Consider the following 18,747-nt stretch of genomic DNA (forward strand, 5'->3'; position numbering starts at 1 on the left):
CATCTTCTTGTGCAGGGTGAATGTCTTTCCTGGGTTCTCCCAGGATTCCTGACGTATGTGAACCAAGTGGTCAGAATGAGGTAAAACCAATTTATTAACCTTCTGACGTTTGAACCTGTCCGGTTTCTTAGATGTAGTAGCAGGCTCAGGATCATCATCAATCTGAAGAATGAGCCTGATAGCCTCTAAGACAGGCATGTCCAAACTGCGGCCCTCCAGCTGTTGTGAAACTACATATCACAGCATGCCATGTCACAGTTTTGCTGTCAGTAAATGCTAAAGCTGGGTCAGAGCATGCTGGGATGTGTAGTTTCTAAACAGCTGGAGGGCCGCAGTTTGGACATGCCTACTCTAAGAGATCAGGAACATCCACCTGTGAAACAGATTCCCCATCAGAAACGTCATGATCAGAGTCTGTGGGGTCAGTATACACACCATCTTCATCGGAAGAGATATCCGGAACATGCGTGGATTGAGAGGAAGTAACAGTCCGCTTAGAGAACTTCTTAGGTTTAGTCTTAGGCAGGCGAGGGTCAGGAATACAGTTATTTAAAGAGTTATTCAAGTGCTGTAACTGAGTGGACAGAGCATCTGTCCATGGCGGATTAACCGCAGGGACCATTGAAGGCTCTAAGGCACAGGAGGTCCCATAGGGGGCGCAAGTCTAGTACCAGCGTAGTCAGTAAATTAGAGAAGGCAAACCAAGGCGGGCCCTGATATTACAAACTGACTGGGGGGTACAGAACCCCCAAAACCTGAACCCTCCGCAGCCATGTTATCTTCAAATGCATCTGGGACATCATAACCGCGCATGGCGGAATAAGCCCCAGACCCATCACTGACATAATATGAAAGCGTAAACCACGGGCGACACAGTACAATATCAGCAAATATAATAACTAACACAACCCCCCCGTGCAGTGTGACAGCACAAACAAAGGATTTCTGAGGTAAAATGTGACTGAAAAACACAGAGAAAAATACAAAATACATATATCCTGTGTAATACCTATATTATTTAATAACCCTGACGCACAGAGCCCTCTCAGGCTACAGAACATGGGGATAGCAGTAGGAGTGAGATACACGGAGTAGAGATCACCCAGCAGCTATATGCACACGCACACAGTCACATGTACAATGCAGGAATTATTACAAACAATAAAACTGCACTGGACTAGCAATACTATTACTGAGTAAAGCGATGAATATAAACAGATAAATCAATGCACAGTAAAAACTGGATGAATATCACAGGGTACTTGTACTAAATAACCCTGAAGTATGCACTTGTTCTTAACCAACACTATCTAAACGACATGTAGAATACTTAAGTGTCCTGTAAATGCACAGCGCTGATGATGCAGGCAGCTTTACAGAGGAGGCATCACCCAGCTGTCCCAGAATCAGCTCAGCTGTGTGTAATGGCGCCCAAACGCTGACAGGGAGTGAGGGAGACAGAGAGATGCAGCTCCAGGGCGGGAACATTTACTCTAAATGGCGCCCACGGGCTGGGGGAGGGGCTACAGGCCAGAGCCTTATCCCCTTGCTGGTGATAATGCTGATTTATCTTCAGGAATGAAAGCAATACCTTAAACACACCTTAAATACACTTTACCATGGAGCCGCTGCGGCCGCTATACTTAATACACACTCTACGTACTTTGTACGCTATTAGCGTACAAAGTCCCGTACTGTGTACGGACTTTGCGTACAAACGCCGTGCTGACGGTACAAAGTACTCACAGCGCGTACACACCCAGAGATACACTGTAAACCCTTAACAGCTATGCAATGCAATGATAATACACTTTAAACCTTAGCAGGGCAATGAAGACACGACACCAGATTGTAATTAAACCGCTGGGTTCCGACACCACAGCGTATTATTGCTGAAAGGGGGTTACAATACAAACAATACAATATAACAGAGTAAATGGCTACAGTCAATGTTACATACGTGAGTGGATTCGCCGCGCTACCCAGTCTGGTCCTCCGTCATCTGATAGATAACGTTGTGAGTCTTGTGTCTGACCAGGCCTGCAGCAGGCTCTCTTTATACAATTCATCCAAAACTTAACACAATGGATACTGTAATCTCTTTGTCCATTGGACACAGGGATGGTCATTTACAGTACAGGAGAGGTCATAGGTCGGTTTGAATAGGTGGGCGATGTCTGTTCCAACTGCTCTTGTGGGTGGTCTCCTCTGGATTCCCGCCGCATACATAATGTACAGTAAATACAGCTTATATCTATATTCTGCTCCTGCACATAACTATCCGCAGGAACATGCGATCTTCCTCAAACCAACACCGGAATGTTACCCTTAAAATACCCTACAGCTGGATACCAAACACCACCTTATAACCTTGTTCTGTCCCCTCCTATTCTGTAAAGGTGAATCCCTTTGTTCTGTTACCATTTAAACTGCTGTTACTTTCTGATGTGGTGCAGGGAGACTATGTGTACATTGTGCACTATTTGGATTAAATATGTAATGTGTTTTGATAGCCTTCCATGCGTTCACAAACTCTACCGTAAATACTCATACCACGCGCTAATGCGCAGGACCGCGGAAGCGATCATACGCAAAGTGCACGCGCGGAGGCCATCTGTGTGTAGTTTGTACGTGATGTGTGTACTGCAATATTTTTCGACTTTGACAGTCCACCCTTTGGCAGTCACCAATAACTGCCACTATCTAATCAATAAACAGAAAAATATCTACACAATATCTACAGAAGTTTGGATGGTCGGGGGAGAGTTGTAGGTGGGAAAATGTATGACCTAGTGGGATAGTAGAAAGCATGTATGTATGAATCCATGTCTGAGGGGCATGTATTATCGTGCCGTATATGTTCTAAATAAGCTTCGAGGTATTGCAAAGTATACATTAAATCCTTCTCATCCCGTATCAAGGGTCTGTAAATGGGCCAACTAACACTACCGAGCTCTTTTCGGCTTCTTGTTAAAACAAATAGGGTGCACATTTAGTTGATGATACATGGAGGGGGAAACATAAGTGAGTGCTAGTATATGTGGATATCACCTGTCGACTATGTGTGCTATTAACTGAAGGTTGCAGAGATGAAGATAAGACATATAAATAAAATACATTCACATAAACATTTTGGGTAGGGCTGATGTCTTTTTCCGGATGGATGTATCTGGGCAGAGGGGGAGACAAAAGAAAAACGGTTGAAAGAAACAGGCCATGAAATTCATTTGCAATCCTTATCATAACACTGTCTCTATGGATGGGTCATAAATTAAACCTGCTGCTATAACAGCGCCAACGCTCCTTAGACTCATCAACTTTGTGCCGTGCTTGCGCCGCGTCAGAATTCGAACACACCTAAATATCAAACCAATAATTATCACGACTCCCAGGATACAAAGGAGAAACTTCCCTACACTCATAATAACATTTTGAGCCCACTCTCCTAAACCTGAGAACCAATTTCGTGGGTTCAACCATGAGACCCAGCCGGTCAGTTCATTACTCACAGTCGCAAAGGTAAGGTTGTGTTTCCTCCTGAACTCCCACTTCAACTGCAAGATATCGTCCATCTTTTATCGATGATCTCCGTTGGGTCGTCAGTACTGTTCGTAATATACGTACAGCACTTCACCCCATATTGAGTTGCCAGAGTAACACAGTACCCACCTGTCACGGCTGTGATATAATTTAGGACCATCCTGTGCTGAATCAGTTCCTTCTTGTAAGCTTGTAACTCCCTTCCCGTATACCTGAAGGTGTCGTCATACATCTCAGTGAAATTATCTATCAAGTTCGCTAGCTCATGGATATACCTAGAATTTATAATTCCTCTGGCAGTACGGGTGATGTCTAATGCGAGAAGTAATTGAATCCCAGTGGATTTGTGGATCAAATCAGAGGCTGCGTGCTCTGTCCTATCTATGAGGTGTCTCTTGATGATGAATTCATAGCGAGTATGAGTATAAGGAGCCTGAGCACTGCGGTGAACATCTTTCATCTTATCATGGGTTATGGTCATGACCTCTGGTAGTACTCTCCCAATATAACACAATCCCTCTGAGCTCGGGGCAAGCCATTTGTACGAATTCCTCCCACATATGAAATAGGCATCATCTGGGAGAACATAGGGGACAAAACATGACATCACCATATTACAAACTTTCTAAGTAAAGAAACCTATCCCTAGTTCTCCCATCTGCTCAGTACAAGTATCGGGCTGGATGATATGGGCACAATACCCTGGCGATACTTTTCCAACCCACATGGTCTTGCTTCCACGAGTATACCTATACCGAAAATACCTCCCACTGTTGGCTATTTGGCGTACAAGTTCTGAGTCTATGGGTATCCTATCAGCTCTGTGTGAAAAGGTCATTGTCTGGTTATTCCACGTCACTTCCCAATTTCCCGGTTTTCGGTAATTGGAAATATTGAAACACAATAAGGACCTGTCTACATGATACTGGTGGAGCTTCAAACTAGGGGGCCTAGAGATATTGAATTTCTTGTCCACCGGTCTCCCACCCCGTAATTCGAGTACCTCATCTATTGCTAAAGGATATGGTACTAATCCTGACTTGCTCTGACCTTGAGGTACCTGTGAGCACACCCAGCATTCTGTCTGGTTTAAGACCTTACCCACTAGTGAGTGGTAATCACTCAACGGATGACGGCCCATGTCGATATTAAGGTTGGACTGACATCTCTGGATGCACCCATCCTCAACTATAGTCTCACAATTCCTGCAAATACAATATTCATCAGACTACCAGAGCGCTTACTGATGCCAGCCTTTACCAAAATGATGTGCTGATCCTGAGATCCTACAAATTCATACTTGCCATCAGAACCCATTCCAGATCCCTGCTCGACCTCTCTGGGACCCTCACAAAAACACACTGTCCTTATCAAAACCAGTATTACTAATAGAACCCGAAACGCAGTCTCTTGTGATCGATCCATTTCGTTAGGGGAAAGGAGGAAAATAAGAAGGAGAAAAGAAAGGAAAAATGCAGGGGGAGGTGAAAAAAGAAAGTGGTACGACAACCGTTCTAGCTCTTGTTACTCTCTGTGCTCAGATGCCCTTCAACAGTCCTGCCTCTAAACTTTCCCGGAACAGACACTCCAGTGATACGAGATTCTCTACACTCTGCTCTTTGTCACGAGTTCTCTCCGGGTCAGTGACCTTCTTGCAGTGGGACGAGTGGATCCAAGTCTCTCTTTCGGCGACCTTCAATGCTGTTGTGCTGGTTAACAAGACTTGATATGGTCCTTCCCACCTGTCTATAAGGCAACCTGAGCGCAAGAAATTTCGAATCATCACATAATTCCCAGGTTCAGTGTCATGACAATTACTGTTCGGTAGGTCAGGAATCACCAGCTTTAAATTTCTTTGTTGATTTCTCAGCTGCTGGCTCATCCCAACCAAATATTTCACAGTCACTTCATTATTACATTTCAAATCATCCTGGGGGTCTATCATTACATGAGGTTGTCAACCAAAAAGAATTTCAAAGGGTGATAGGTTAAGGGGAGACCTGGGAGTGGTTCTGATGCTGTACAACACTAGTGGCAAAGCTTCTGGCCACGACAATCCAGTTTCAACCATTAATTTGCTCAGCTTGTTCTTAATAGTGCTATTCACTCTCTCCACCTTTGCACTCGCCTGTGGACGGTACGGAGTATGCAGCTTGCTATTAATTCCCATCAGCTTGCACATGACCTGAAAGACTTCACCTGTAAAATAGGTACCCCTATCACTTTCAATTATTCTAGGGATACCATATCTACACACAAATTCCTGCACAATTTTCTTTGCAGTGAAAGTAGCAGTATTTGTGGCAGCAGGGAACGCTTCTACCCAGTCAGAAAATATGTCAATACAAACTAACACATATTTTAAATTCCTACAGGGTGGTAACTCTATGAAATTGATTTGTATTACCTGAAAAGGTCCGTCTGCCGGAGGGATATGGGATGGTTGTTGGTATTGACTTTCCAATATTCTTCCTCAAGCAAGTAAAACATGTCATTGCTCTCTTACCTGCATGAGAAGAGAATCCTGGCGCACACCAGTAGGCTCTCACCAGCTTACACATACCCTCTTTACCCAGATGAGTCAGACCATGTGCCGCCTCAGCTAAGCTTGGAAGATATGCTCTGGGGGCCACTGGCTTACCTTGTCCACCTGTCCACAGTCCCGAGGATTCCTGGCCATATCCCTTTGACCTCCAGACTGCCTTTTCCTGTAATGAACACAAATCTTGCATTTCAATTAATTGTTGTGTGTTGATCGTGTTAAATGTCATCAGTGGTGTGATGTTCGTTTGTATAGGGGTGCTGGCTGCTGATTTAGCAGCTTCGTCTGCCCGGCTGTTACCAAGTGAAATTGGGTCTTGGTTGTAAGTATGTGCTTTGCACTTGATAACAGCCACTTTGTCTGGTTCCTGTATCGCTGTTAGAAGTCTTTTTATGTGGTACGCATGCGCTACAGGTGTGCCAGCTGCCGTCATGAAATTTCTGTGGCGCCATAGGGCCCCGAAATCATGCACCACTCCAAAGGCATACCTAGAATCTGTGTATATATTAGCTGACTTACCCTTGGCCAATTCACACGCTCTGGTTAGGGCGACCAACTCAGCAACTTGTGCTGAGTGCGGTGGGCCCAGGGGTTCAGCTTCTATGATACCTCTGTCGTCTACAACTGCATATCCAGTACACAGGTCCCCCGAGTCCGTTTGTCTGTGGCAACTACCGTCAGTGTAGAAGGTAAAGTCTACCCCTTCCAGTGGGCTGTCACTGATGTCAGGTCTCGCGGTGAAAGTCTGATTCAGGTATTCCATACAATCATGCGTATCAGTGTCTGCACTAAATCCACCTTCACCATCATTCTCATCCTCCACCCTTTGTGCCTGTCCAGGCACACTTGGCAAGTAAGTTGCAGGATTTAGTGAGCTGTATCTCTTAATGGTGATGTTTACAGGGGCCATCAGTGATAATTCCCACTTTGTAAACCGAGCAGATGAGACATGTCTGGTTTGGGCGGAGTTCAGTAAGGCTGATACTGCATGAGGTGTATGGATAATCAGGTTGTGTCCTAACACTACGTCCTCGCTTTTACTTACTAACAAAGCTATCGCTGCAACGCTTCGCAAGCATGTGGGGAGAGACCGCGCTACGGTGTCCAACTGTGCACTGTAGTAAGCTACCGGCCTGCTGGCATCACCATGTCTCTGGGTTAAAACTCCTGCTGCGCACCCTGCACTTTCTGTACCGTATAATTAAAAGGGCTTCCCATAATCTGGCATACCTAATGCAGGTGCCTGTGATAGGCACTGTTTGAGTCTCTCAAAGGCCAGTTCGGACTCATCTGTGTGCGAGATCCGTTCTGGTTTGTTTGAAGAGACCATTTCTTGCAAAGGTAAAGCCAGTATAGAGAACCCTGGAATACAGTTTCGTCAGTACCCACACATTCCAAGGAAAGTGCGGATCTGTTGCTGCGTTTGTGGCAGAGTCATGTCGCGAATCGCCTGTATTCTATCAGCGGTGAGGTCCTTGAGTCAAGCAATGTCCCAAATATTTTACCCTGGTCTGGCACAACTGCAACTTATCCTTTGAAACCTTGTGTCCCGTTTGGTAAAGATGAAACAGAAGCTGTTTCATGTCTTTCAAGGACGATTCGAGTGAGTCAGAACACAACAATAAGTCATCGACATACTGTATTAGCACTGATCCACTCTCAGGTTGAAAGGATTGTAAACAGTCATGCAAAGCCTGGGAGAAAATACTCGGGCTGTCAATGAAACCTTGGGGAAGACGAGTCCAGGTGTACTGTACTCCCCTGTATGTAAAAGCAAAAAGATATTGGCTGTCAGGGTGCAGAGGGACAGAAAAGAAGGCAGAACAGAGGTCGATGACAGTGAAGAATTTTGCAGTAGAGGGAATTTGCATGAGGATGACAGCTGGATTGGGCACTACGGGGAATTGGCTCTCAACTATCTTGTTTATCCCCCTTAGATCCTGCACTAGCCTGTAACCCCTCCCCCCACTCTTTTTCACAGGGAAGATGGGACTATTGGCAGTGCTGGACGTCCTGACTAGGATGCCCTGTTGTAGCAACCGCTCTATGACGGGGTACACTCCTAATTCTACCTCTGGCTTCAGAGGATACTGAGGGATTTTTGGAGCTATCCTACCATCTTTTACTTGCGCTGCTACTGGAGCTACATTCGCCATCAATCCAGTGTCTTGTCCATCTTTGGTCCAAAGGGAACCCGGTATTTGTGAGATCCTTTCCTCTACCTTTGATGGACACTTGTCTATAACAGTAGAATGTGACATTAGCCTTTGAGGGGTGTCTAGTATATCTTGTACTTCTTGAGTGTGGTTCCCAGGTATATCCAAGAAGACACCCTCAGGAGTACAGTATATGACACACCGCATTTTACACAATAAATCTCTCCCGAGTAGATTAGTCGGAGCCGATGCAGCCAACAGGAAAGAATGTTTTGTTTGCAAGGGCCCTATCGTAATCTCTGCAGGTCTACTCAAAGGGTATTGTTGCACAGTTCCTGTTACTCCCATTGCGAAATTGTTTTACCCGTGGTTTTTATACCTACTGTCGAATTTAACACTGACCTGGCCGCCCCTGTATCTACAAGAAAAGGTAATGGTACACCAGCTACATCAACCGTGACCTCAGGTTCACTACCAAGGCTAGCAATTAACTTCACTGGCTGCAGACTACAGGTGTGGCCCAACCCCTATTGTGTGGTGAGACCTTCCCGCAGCGCATTGGCAGCTACAATATGTGAGGGGGGTAGCTGTGAGTTTTCGGAGGCCTGCCAGTCTCTCCTTGGTGGGTACCTCCTTGTTTCCCCTGCATGTGGCTCATAACCTCTCCTATATGGTCCCTGATCCCAATTATGTGAATTGTAGTGAGGTCCATATTCTGGTCTAGGGGGTCGGTTTACGTTATGTGTACCTTTATTCCTACAATCCTGGGCAAAATGTCCTTCCTTTTTACAAGCGTAGCATACTCTAGGTCTTTTCCAATCAACAGGGGTCTGGGTTTTCGGCTGATGGGGTTTTGCCGTAAGGGCCTGTATACTTACCGTCATCAGCTTTTCCCCCTGTGACTCCCTGTGCTTACTGATGTTCCTATCATGCTCGACAACGGACTCTCTCAATGCAGCCACCGAGATACCTCTCCAGTTTGGTAGAGAGGTCTGTACCCTTGTTCTCAGTGCCTCCTTCAACCCGTCCATTAATACTGAAACAGCTACCTCCCTGTGATGTACATTGTCTCTAAAGTCCTCGATCCCAGTATATCTAGCCATTTCTTGCAGTGCTCGATGGAAATATTCGGATGCCGTTTCACCTTCCTTTTGTCTTACGGAAAAGATTTTATTCCATTTGACAACAGTAGGGAAATATACTCCTAACTGCAGATTGATTTGCCGTACATTCTCCTGATTGTATTCATCAGTGAGAGGTACTTCTGCATCTAACTTACAAACGGTTATGAATTTCGCGGGGTCAATATTTGAGGGTAAACATACCCGTAGCACTGTTCGCCAATCTTTGTTCGTGGGTTCGTTGGCGTTACCTAACTCTTTAATGAACCTCTGGCATGCAACTAGATCTTTTCTGGGATCGGGAAATTCTGACATAATTGACCTTAACTCTGCCCGGGACCAAGGACAATGCATGGCAATGTTCCTGATGGGAGTGACCCCCTGAGCGTCAGTCTTCCCATTGGGGACTGCAATCACCCTGACAGGATTTAACTCAATTACATCATTCTGGTTTGATTCTACAATAGGGATGGGCAACAAGCGGCCCGCGGGCCGGATGCGGCCCGCGAACCGATCCTGCCTGGCCCCGCTGTCCAACACAGTGTGCAATGACAAGCGGCCCGACTGGCTGAGCCGCTCGTCATTGCGCTACGTACCTCCCAGACGCGGCGCCGCAGAGGAAATCCCGGTCACGTCACTGCTGACCGGGATTTCCACTGTGACGTCAGGCGCTGGGCGGCACGGGGGGCGGGGCCACGGCAGGAGCGGGCAGCAGCGACTTTGTGCGGCACCGCGGGCAGCAGGCAGCGGATCAGGCATCAGGCAGCGGGGATCTGGCATCAGGCAGCGGGGATCAGGTAAATGGATCTGTGCTTAACTTTAAAAGCTGCTATATAGGTTCAGGGAAGGGGGGTTAGGAGGGAGGGGGGACTGCTATATGGGTTTAGGGGAGGGGGGGGAAGAGAGGTAGGGACTGCTATATGGGTCCAGCAGGGAAGGGGGGTAGAGACTGCTATATGGGTCTAGGGGAGGGGGGGGGGGGTGTTTTCAGCACTGTTTAAAAAAAAAAAATTATTACTGGATTACTGTGTTTTTTTAGACATCTTGGATTTTGCCTGTAAAAAAACTATGTACGTAATGTATATTGTGGTGTATGTTTGTGTAGTTTTATATCTATCTATCTATATATATATATATATATATATCCACACTATGTTTTTATAGTTATATACGTAACTATGGGCCTAATTCAGACCTGATCGCTAGCAGGCGATTTTTGCACTGCTGCGATCAGGTAGTCGCTGCCTACAGGGGAGGGGGAAATCGCTGTGCAGGGGTGAGATCGCATCTGCAGAGAGCTGCACAAACAGAAGTTTGTGCAGTCTCTGCGCAGCCCAGGACTTACTCTTCTAGTGCGATGATCGGGGCCAGAGCTGAGTGCTGACGTCAGAAACCCTCCCTCCAAACGCCTGGTCCCTCCTGCGTTTTTCCAGACACTCCTCTAAAACGCTCAATTGCCACTCACAAACGTCCTCTTCCTCTCAATCACCTTGCGATCGCCCATGCGATCACTTTGTTCGTACCATCCCATCGCTGCCCGACGCTGCGGACCGGCGCACCTACACATTGCGGTGCATGCGCAGTTCAGACCCGATTTACAAGATATTTTGTGTGTGGCCCTCGACTATTCACTGGAAGTGTTAAGCGGCCCCCCAGCTGAAATAATTGCCCACCCCTGTTCTACAATGTGAGGTGCTATTGTCTCTGCATAATGTATGGTACTGTACTTACCTGTGGACACAACCTCACTTATCCCTCCGCTAGAGGGCCTGACTACTGCTCTTGTTGGTTGGGCCGTGCCCACCTGAGTGTCTTGTATGGTGGCTGCTAGAGAGAGTGCCGATATCGTGCTGGGCTCATCTTTCTGCTCGCAGTCCTGGGGAAAATTTAAAATGGGATACAACTGGCAAGGGTTAGCATTAGTACATTTATCAATTACTCTCCTATCCTGTACCAATGTACCATTGTGTGTAGCCACTTTCTCCCCCACAATATATGGTGCTGGTGGTGCGGTCGCCATTGCTTTCCCGCTAGGTTTGGAACCTGCTGCGCGAGCTAATTCCCTTTGCATATCCCCCTCCTGTTGCCATAAATTTAAACAATCTGTATGTTGAATCCTTTGTTTCTTGGATTTTATCAGACATATCCTTAACCTTAAGTTCTGTAATACCTCTGGTTCAAAGCTGCCCTCTCTAGGGAATGGTACCCTATCAATGTTAGTCCTACATACCCACTCATTGCATAAAACTTCTGTGTGTGAACCAGATTTTTCACACATGATAAACCTTGCTGAGCCTTTTGGCCACAATTCTGCCTGAACCCTTTCTAAACGTCTCTTACTTGAGCAACTGGCTCCCATATTTGTGGGTCTTTTCTAATAACTTTAAAAAAATTCCCACAAACACCAAAATACTCAATATAAGTAGACGGTGGAAGTATCCCTGAACGCCTTCCACTCGCTCTCGCCCACGCTGGCCAGTACAACGGTACACTGTTGGTAGCGGATCGCAATGTACCCAACTTAGGGCTCCTATCAGACCTTACAACACCGTAATTTCTTTCGGTGGAAGTTCTGTTTGGAATATTTTCCTGAGAGAGGCAGCGAAAAATTCCTTTTCGGTATCTTTCAACTGGAATTGTTTGTAGGGTGAAAAACAGAGAAATTAGATAACTATCCTTCACCCTTTCCAGTGAAGCCCACCAGGGAGATTTCCCGACGTTATCAAAGAAAAACCCCTTTGTCTATACAATCACGTCTGCGTATGCTCTTCCACAGCGCATATGACACAATGGTATCATGTTGTGCTGTGCAGAACAAACGGACATGCGATGCAATAGCACAGCCTATAGATACTAGTTATCTATATGCCCTACGATTGCTGTAGACCACTTTAGCCTAGACCACTTTAGACCACTTCAGTTGTATGGGATCACTTCAGACCACTTCAGTTCCTAATAACGCAGGGTAGCGAACCCTACGCCACCGGGCCTCTTCTAACCCAGTGTTACCACTTCAGACCACTTCAGTTCTTGGGTTCAGTATCCACTCACACCTGCGTTCGCTCACTCAAATACACTTTGTTTTTCTGTACAGAAAATTTGGATGATTCATTCAAGTTGGCAGCTTTACCCCCAGAGGCAATTTAAAAAAAAATTATACATACTAAATTTTGTTTTTATACTAAAATTTTTTATTTATTTTTTTTTTTTTTAGAAACCAGGTAGTTTTGTGCTATTGTAGCGTGGCTACTGTCCCACCTTTAAACTAAACGAACTATTGTGTAATTTGTACTTTGAGCCCGTACTCTTACGCAATTTGCGTAAACACGCGATCGTGCGTGTCTCTTACGCCGCGTGTGCAGTTCCGTACTGTGTCCGAGACACGTGTACAAAACCGTAAGTCCGCAATAGCACAAATCATACAATTCTATAAATGTGAGCAATAAAACTACTATTGCCCACTAAACACAATCCACACTTGTTCCGTTTTAACCCTCTTACTACTGGGCCATAACTGCGTTTTGTGATTTTACTCTTACTTCCTTAAATACTTATTTTATTTTTAACTATATAGCAACAAATGTCTCCGGTTTCACACAGGTCTAAATGAATCTAGCAATCTGAATGTTATGGCAACAATGTGAGAGAGTATGCAAAGTATGGGTGCCGTGTACGCTTTTGGCGCCAAAACAAATTCACAGATTTTAAATAGCTTTTTTGCTGTTTACCTTACGAGTTCTACCAGCATCTCTACAAACCATACAGAGCAGACGCCATCTAATCAGCAATCAAGTAGGGTTTTCAGTGCATCCATCGACCAGGAAAAGGATACGTAGGATACTTTCTGTCCACCCTTTGCTGATAGATTAAGTCTGCTGTGACCTGTTAGGTAGTAAGTATGTGGAAAACCGGAGGAGCCCCCAATTGATAATGCTGATTTATCTTCAGGAATGAAAGCTATACCTTAAACACACCTTAAATACACTTTACCATGGAGCCGCTGCGGCCGCTATACTTAATACACACTCTAAGTACTTTGTACGCTATTAGCGTACAAAGTCCCGTACTGTGTACGGACTTTGCGTACAAATGCCGTGCTGACGGTACAAAGGGGGTTACAGTACAAACATTACAATACAATATAACAGAGTAAATGGCTACAGTCAAAGTTACATACGTGAGTGGATTCGCCGCGCTACCCAGTCTGGTCCTCCGTCATCTGATAGATAACGTTGTGAGTCTTGTGTCTGACCAGGCCTGCAGCAGGCTCTCTTTATACAATTCATCCAAAACTTAACACAATGGATACTGTAATCTCTTTGTCCATTGGACACAGGGATGGTCATTTACAGTACGGGAGAGGTCATAGGTCGGTTTGAATATGTGGGCGATGTCTGTTCCAACTGCTCTTGTGGGTAGTCTCCTCTGGATTCCCGCCGCATACATAATGTACAGTAAATACAGTTTATGTCTATATTCTGCTCCTGCACATAACTATCCGCAGGAACATGCGATCTTCCTCAAACCAACACCGGAATGTTACCCTTAAAATACCCTACAGCTGGATACCAAACACCACCTTATAACCTTGTTCTGTCCCCTCCTATTCTGTAAAGGTGAATCCCTTTGTTCTGTTACCATTTAAACTGCTGTTACTTTCTGATGTGGTGCAGGGAGACTATGTGTACATTGTGCACTATTTGGATTAAATATGTAATGTGTTTTGATAGCCTTCCATGCGTTCACAAACTCTACCGTAAATACTCATACCACGCGCTAATGCGCAGGACCGCGGGAGCGACCATACGCAAATTGCGGATATGCGCACGCACAGCAGAACAAGTACACGCGCGGAGGCCATCTTTGTGTAGTTTGTACGTGATGTGTGTACTGCAATATTTTTATCGACTTTGACACTGGACTTCACCACCGGGTGCTGCGGGCCTTAATAAAATGGATTATAGCCTAATCCGACCTGTGCCCTTGCCCTGGTGGTCTAGTGGGGTCTCTGTACGGCCACAGTGTCCACGCCAGCGTGCGCGGCCCGCCTCCTAATGGCTGCGCCGGATTGCGATTTACAGCGGGTCCCGCCTTAGATTTGAGGACTTCCTCCTCATCCACAATTAAAGGGATCAATTTAACTTCCTTGATCAGGGCCAGTACATCTACCCGAGATAAAGACTCCTTTGGGAGAGAGGAGAGAAGTAACAGATGCGTCTTTCCCATGGTCTGAGGAAGTCTCAGAGTTTGAAGCAAATCCTGACTGGGGCGTAAAGCTTCCCTCCTGGTGGGTCCACGCTTCGAAGAATGATCCTTATCCAGCATCCGCTGGAAAGAAGCTGACACCTGCGCCCAACCATGTACAACCTGTACAACCCATCCAGGGTGATTCTACGGGAACTGGTTACAGGTCCAACAGCATAACCGCGGCAAGCTGGACTAGGAGGTGGAGCAGGCGCAGGAAGCATATTCACCAACTGTAACATTACCTGCGAAAGGGCAGATGCCCAAGCTGATTCATTGCTGGAAAGGGATGTAGTTATGTGACCAGCAGTCATAGTTATGTGACCAGCAGTCAGGAGACCACCGGTCACAATACCTCCCCCCACATCCTGCCCCCTTAGAATCCCGATAGTCGGCATGCTGACAAGCAGGGACTATTCCCACTTGTGGGTGTCCACGACACCCATAGAGTGACAATAGAACCTGTGGAGAGCTCAGCTCGCCACCGAGCCCGCAAGGGGCTTGTTGCGCTCACTCCCCCTGGCGACCATCTCAGTACTGGGATCCCGGCCTCGGTATGCTGACCGGCATTCTCCTGACCGCCAGTCATGCATATCCAACACGCTGGAAGCTGTGGTCGATGGGACCTCAATCTGTGAATTTGTAAAACACTGGATGCAGACACCATCATGGTCCGAATCCTGAGGAGAAAGCACAGCAGAACACGTCCTGCAGGTACGCAACACAGGTGAACCCACCTCCCTGGGCGCTTTGCTGTTGGAAGGCATTTTACAGAAATCCAAACCTATCCCCCCACACACAACATTAAATAAACACGGGACTGTAAAATGAATGTGATGCCCCAAACAGTGAAAAAATTAGGCTCAGCTGCAGGAATACTTAAAATATCTATAACAGGACAACTATAGTTGAAAGAAATAAAGAAGACAGATGAAGGGAGAGAAACACAAGAACTCCTAAACAATTAATCAGGGTTGAGAACCCTGGGCTGCTGGGAATAGAAGTTGAACTACTGTATTTGGAGCCCAGTCCTTCTGCTCTATGTGTACCCATAGTCAGCCTGTGTCCCCTATGGATCAAAAGAGAAATAAATTCTACATACTTTACATCATCCTATTCTTTCTTTTTTTTTATATGTATGATATGTTATAACATTTCCACAACAAGAATGTGTATTTCATATATAACTGTGTTCTGTTAGAACAGGGAACAAAAGGGAGCATCAAGGTAAAAATATGAGTACAATGCAACAAAGCAGACTTTCACCACTTATCAGATTGAAAGAAGTTAGTGCTGGATCCTGAAGAGTACATGTGAAAACTGAAAAGTACTTTGTTAATAAAAGTTTGGAACCTTTCCTACTGCTATGCATCATATAGAATTATTGGCGGACATTTTTTAATAATGTTTGGAGTGGTCCTTACAGAGAATTACCTTAATAATGTCTGAGATTCCTTTGTCACAACAGCAATCTACAAATGTCTCTATTGGATAGTTTAAGCCAGGGACAAGTAATGGAACCTGAAACGAGATCATGGGGAGCATGAATAAAATAATATGAAAGAATACACAGCTGAAAATACTCAATATGTGAAAAAGCAAGGCTAATTATCCCAAGTGGCGGCTTTTGTAAGCAGATGATTCACTGCAGTTTTGACCCTGCAATTTAAAAAAAAATTATGAAATGCAAAACACAATTGGTTTACCATTCAATAGTAATACCATTTTAAATTTAGAGGTCAAAACCACTGAGACTCGGCTGCTTACAAAAGCAGCCACTTCGTAAACCTAGCCCAGGAGCACAGTGATAGGGGCAGGGATAAAGGGCAAGTACTAATTACCCAAGTCCAGGCTCATCTGGGCAACCCTGGATGAGTAATGCCCCCTCCGCTGCGTAAAAAGTTTAATAAGTAGGTGTAACCACGCCCCTCTCTAGCACCCAGGCCCACAATTTGTCTCTGTGGCCCTGGTAAAGACATTATACTACAGCAAGTCAACCAAGGATTAGTTATTTACTAAACAGCTTGGTGGACTTCGTGCAGCAAAACTCAGCTATATTTTGTATATCAATGTTAACAAAACTCGACATAACATTGAAATTCTACTGGGATCAGTAAAAGGAGGTATTTGTCACTACAAGGAAAACTAGGATCTCCTAGTCATTTGATAACAGCTGCACCAGTGTGTTACAACTGACAATTGCCAGTCTCTGAAATAATTTAATATACCACACAACAGAGAATCCTAGCCATCTTAACTATTAAGAGGACTGAACTTGATTATTCATCAAAGGGCACTTACTGAATGTTCTGAAAACACACACTTTAACAACATTTCCATATGGTAACGTAACCCCCCCTCTCTTCCTTTTTTAACGATAATTGTTATTTACAAGGTTGTCTCATGCTTACTTGTCTTCATTTTGTTTGTGATCTATATTACATATTTTATTATATACTAGCGTTTGTCCATGGCTACGGTCGCTTGGATGTCTGTTATTGCTCAGCGGAACTAAGTTTACAAAGACAGTAGTGGCATCGAATATTGTGATGTATATATTATATTATAGACATAGATCACAAAGTGTCTTTGTAAACAATATTTGCAGATTTCCTTCAGGGATTAACACAAAAAACGAGTTTTATGGTAAGAATTTACCCTTGTTAAAACTCTTTCTGCGAGGTACACTGGGCTCCACAAGTCTGGACAATGGGGTGTAGAGTAGGATCTTGATCCGAGGCACCAACAGGCTCAAAGCTTTGACCTTCTTCCCAAGATGCATAGCGCCGCCTCCTATATCACCCCGCCTCCCAGTACAGGAGCTCAGTTTAGTTAACCAGCCCATTGCAGTAGCAGGAAAAGAGACGACAACGGTTAGTAGCCACATACACCACACTCTCACGACAAGAGAAGTGTCAGCGGCTAATGCCATATCAACCCAAAGAAGCTAAGTGCGTCAGGGTGGGCGCCTTGTGGAGCCCAGTGTACCTCGCAGAAAGAGTTTTAACAAGGGTAAATTCTTACCATAAAACTTGTTTTCTGCTGCGGGGTACACTGGGCTCCACAAGTCTGGACAATGGGGATGTCCTAAAGCAGTTCCTTATGGGAGGGGACGCACTGTAGCGGGCACAAGAACCCGGCGTCCAAAGGAAGCATCCTGGGAAGCGGCAGTATCGAAGGCATTGGACCTTATGAACGTGTTCCCGGAGGACCACGTAGCCGCCTTGCACAATTGATCAAGGGTCGCACCACGTTGGGCCGCCCAAGAAGGTCCAACAGACCGAGTAGAATGGGCTGTAATGTGAACAGGAGCTGACAGACCATATGCTTCACATAAGCATGCGCAATCACCATTCTGATCCACCTGGCCAGGGTCTGCTTGTGAGCAGGCCAGCCACGTTTGTGAAATCCAAACAAAACAAAGAGAGAATCAGACTTTCGAATAGAAGCAGTTCTCTTCACATAGATACGGAGAGCCCGTACCACATCCAAAGACCGCTCTTTGGGAGACAAATCAGGAGAGACAAAAGCTGGAACCACAATCTCCTGATTAAGGTGGAACGAAGAAACCACCTTAGGCAAATATCCGGGACGAGTCCTAAGAACCGCCCGGTCACGGTGAAAAATCAGATATGGGTAACTACAAAACAAGGCACCCAAATCCGACACTCTTCTAGCAGAGGCAATAACAGAAACACCACCTTAAGGGAAAGCCGAAACAAGAGGTTCAAATGGAGACTCTTGTAACGCCTCCAAAACCACCGACAAGTCCCAAGGAGCCACAGGCGGGACATAGAAAGGTTGGATACGCAACACACCCTGAGTGAAAGCATGAACATCAGGTAAAGTCGCAATTTTTCTCTGAAACCACACCGACAAGGCAGAAATATGAACCTTGAGAGAGGCCAGACGCAGGCCTAAATCTAGGCCCTGCTGTAGAAAAGCCAAATGTTTGGCTGTACTAAACTTGGAAGCGTCATAATGGTTAGATGCGCACCAAACAAAGTAGGAATGCCAGACCCGATGGTAAATCCGAGCAGAGGCCGGTTTCCGGGCCCGCAACATAGTTTTAATGACCTCTTCAGAAAAACCCTTAGCTCTTAAGACGGAAGCTTCAAGAGCCACGGCGTCAAAGACAGCCGGG

General features: G+C 45.6%; 1 protein-coding gene across 1 annotated transcript in view; it reads right to left on the bottom strand.

The window, feature by feature from the left end:
* The window catches only part of BBS1 (Bardet-Biedl syndrome 1), a 171,184-nt gene that overhangs the window by 19,591 nt on the left and 132,846 nt on the right, over positions 1 to 18,747 (bottom strand). The window contains exon 16 of the mRNA XM_063945091.1: positions 16,038 to 16,124. Coding sequence (XP_063801161.1) covers positions 16,038 to 16,124 — 87 coding nt within the window. The remainder of the gene's footprint in view (positions 1 to 16,037; positions 16,125 to 18,747) is intronic.

This window comes from Pseudophryne corroboree, chromosome 11 (genome assembly GCF_028390025.1).
Source record: "Pseudophryne corroboree isolate aPseCor3 chromosome 11, aPseCor3.hap2, whole genome shotgun sequence".
Classification (NCBI taxonomy): Eukaryota; Metazoa; Chordata; class Amphibia; order Anura; family Myobatrachidae; genus Pseudophryne; species Pseudophryne corroboree.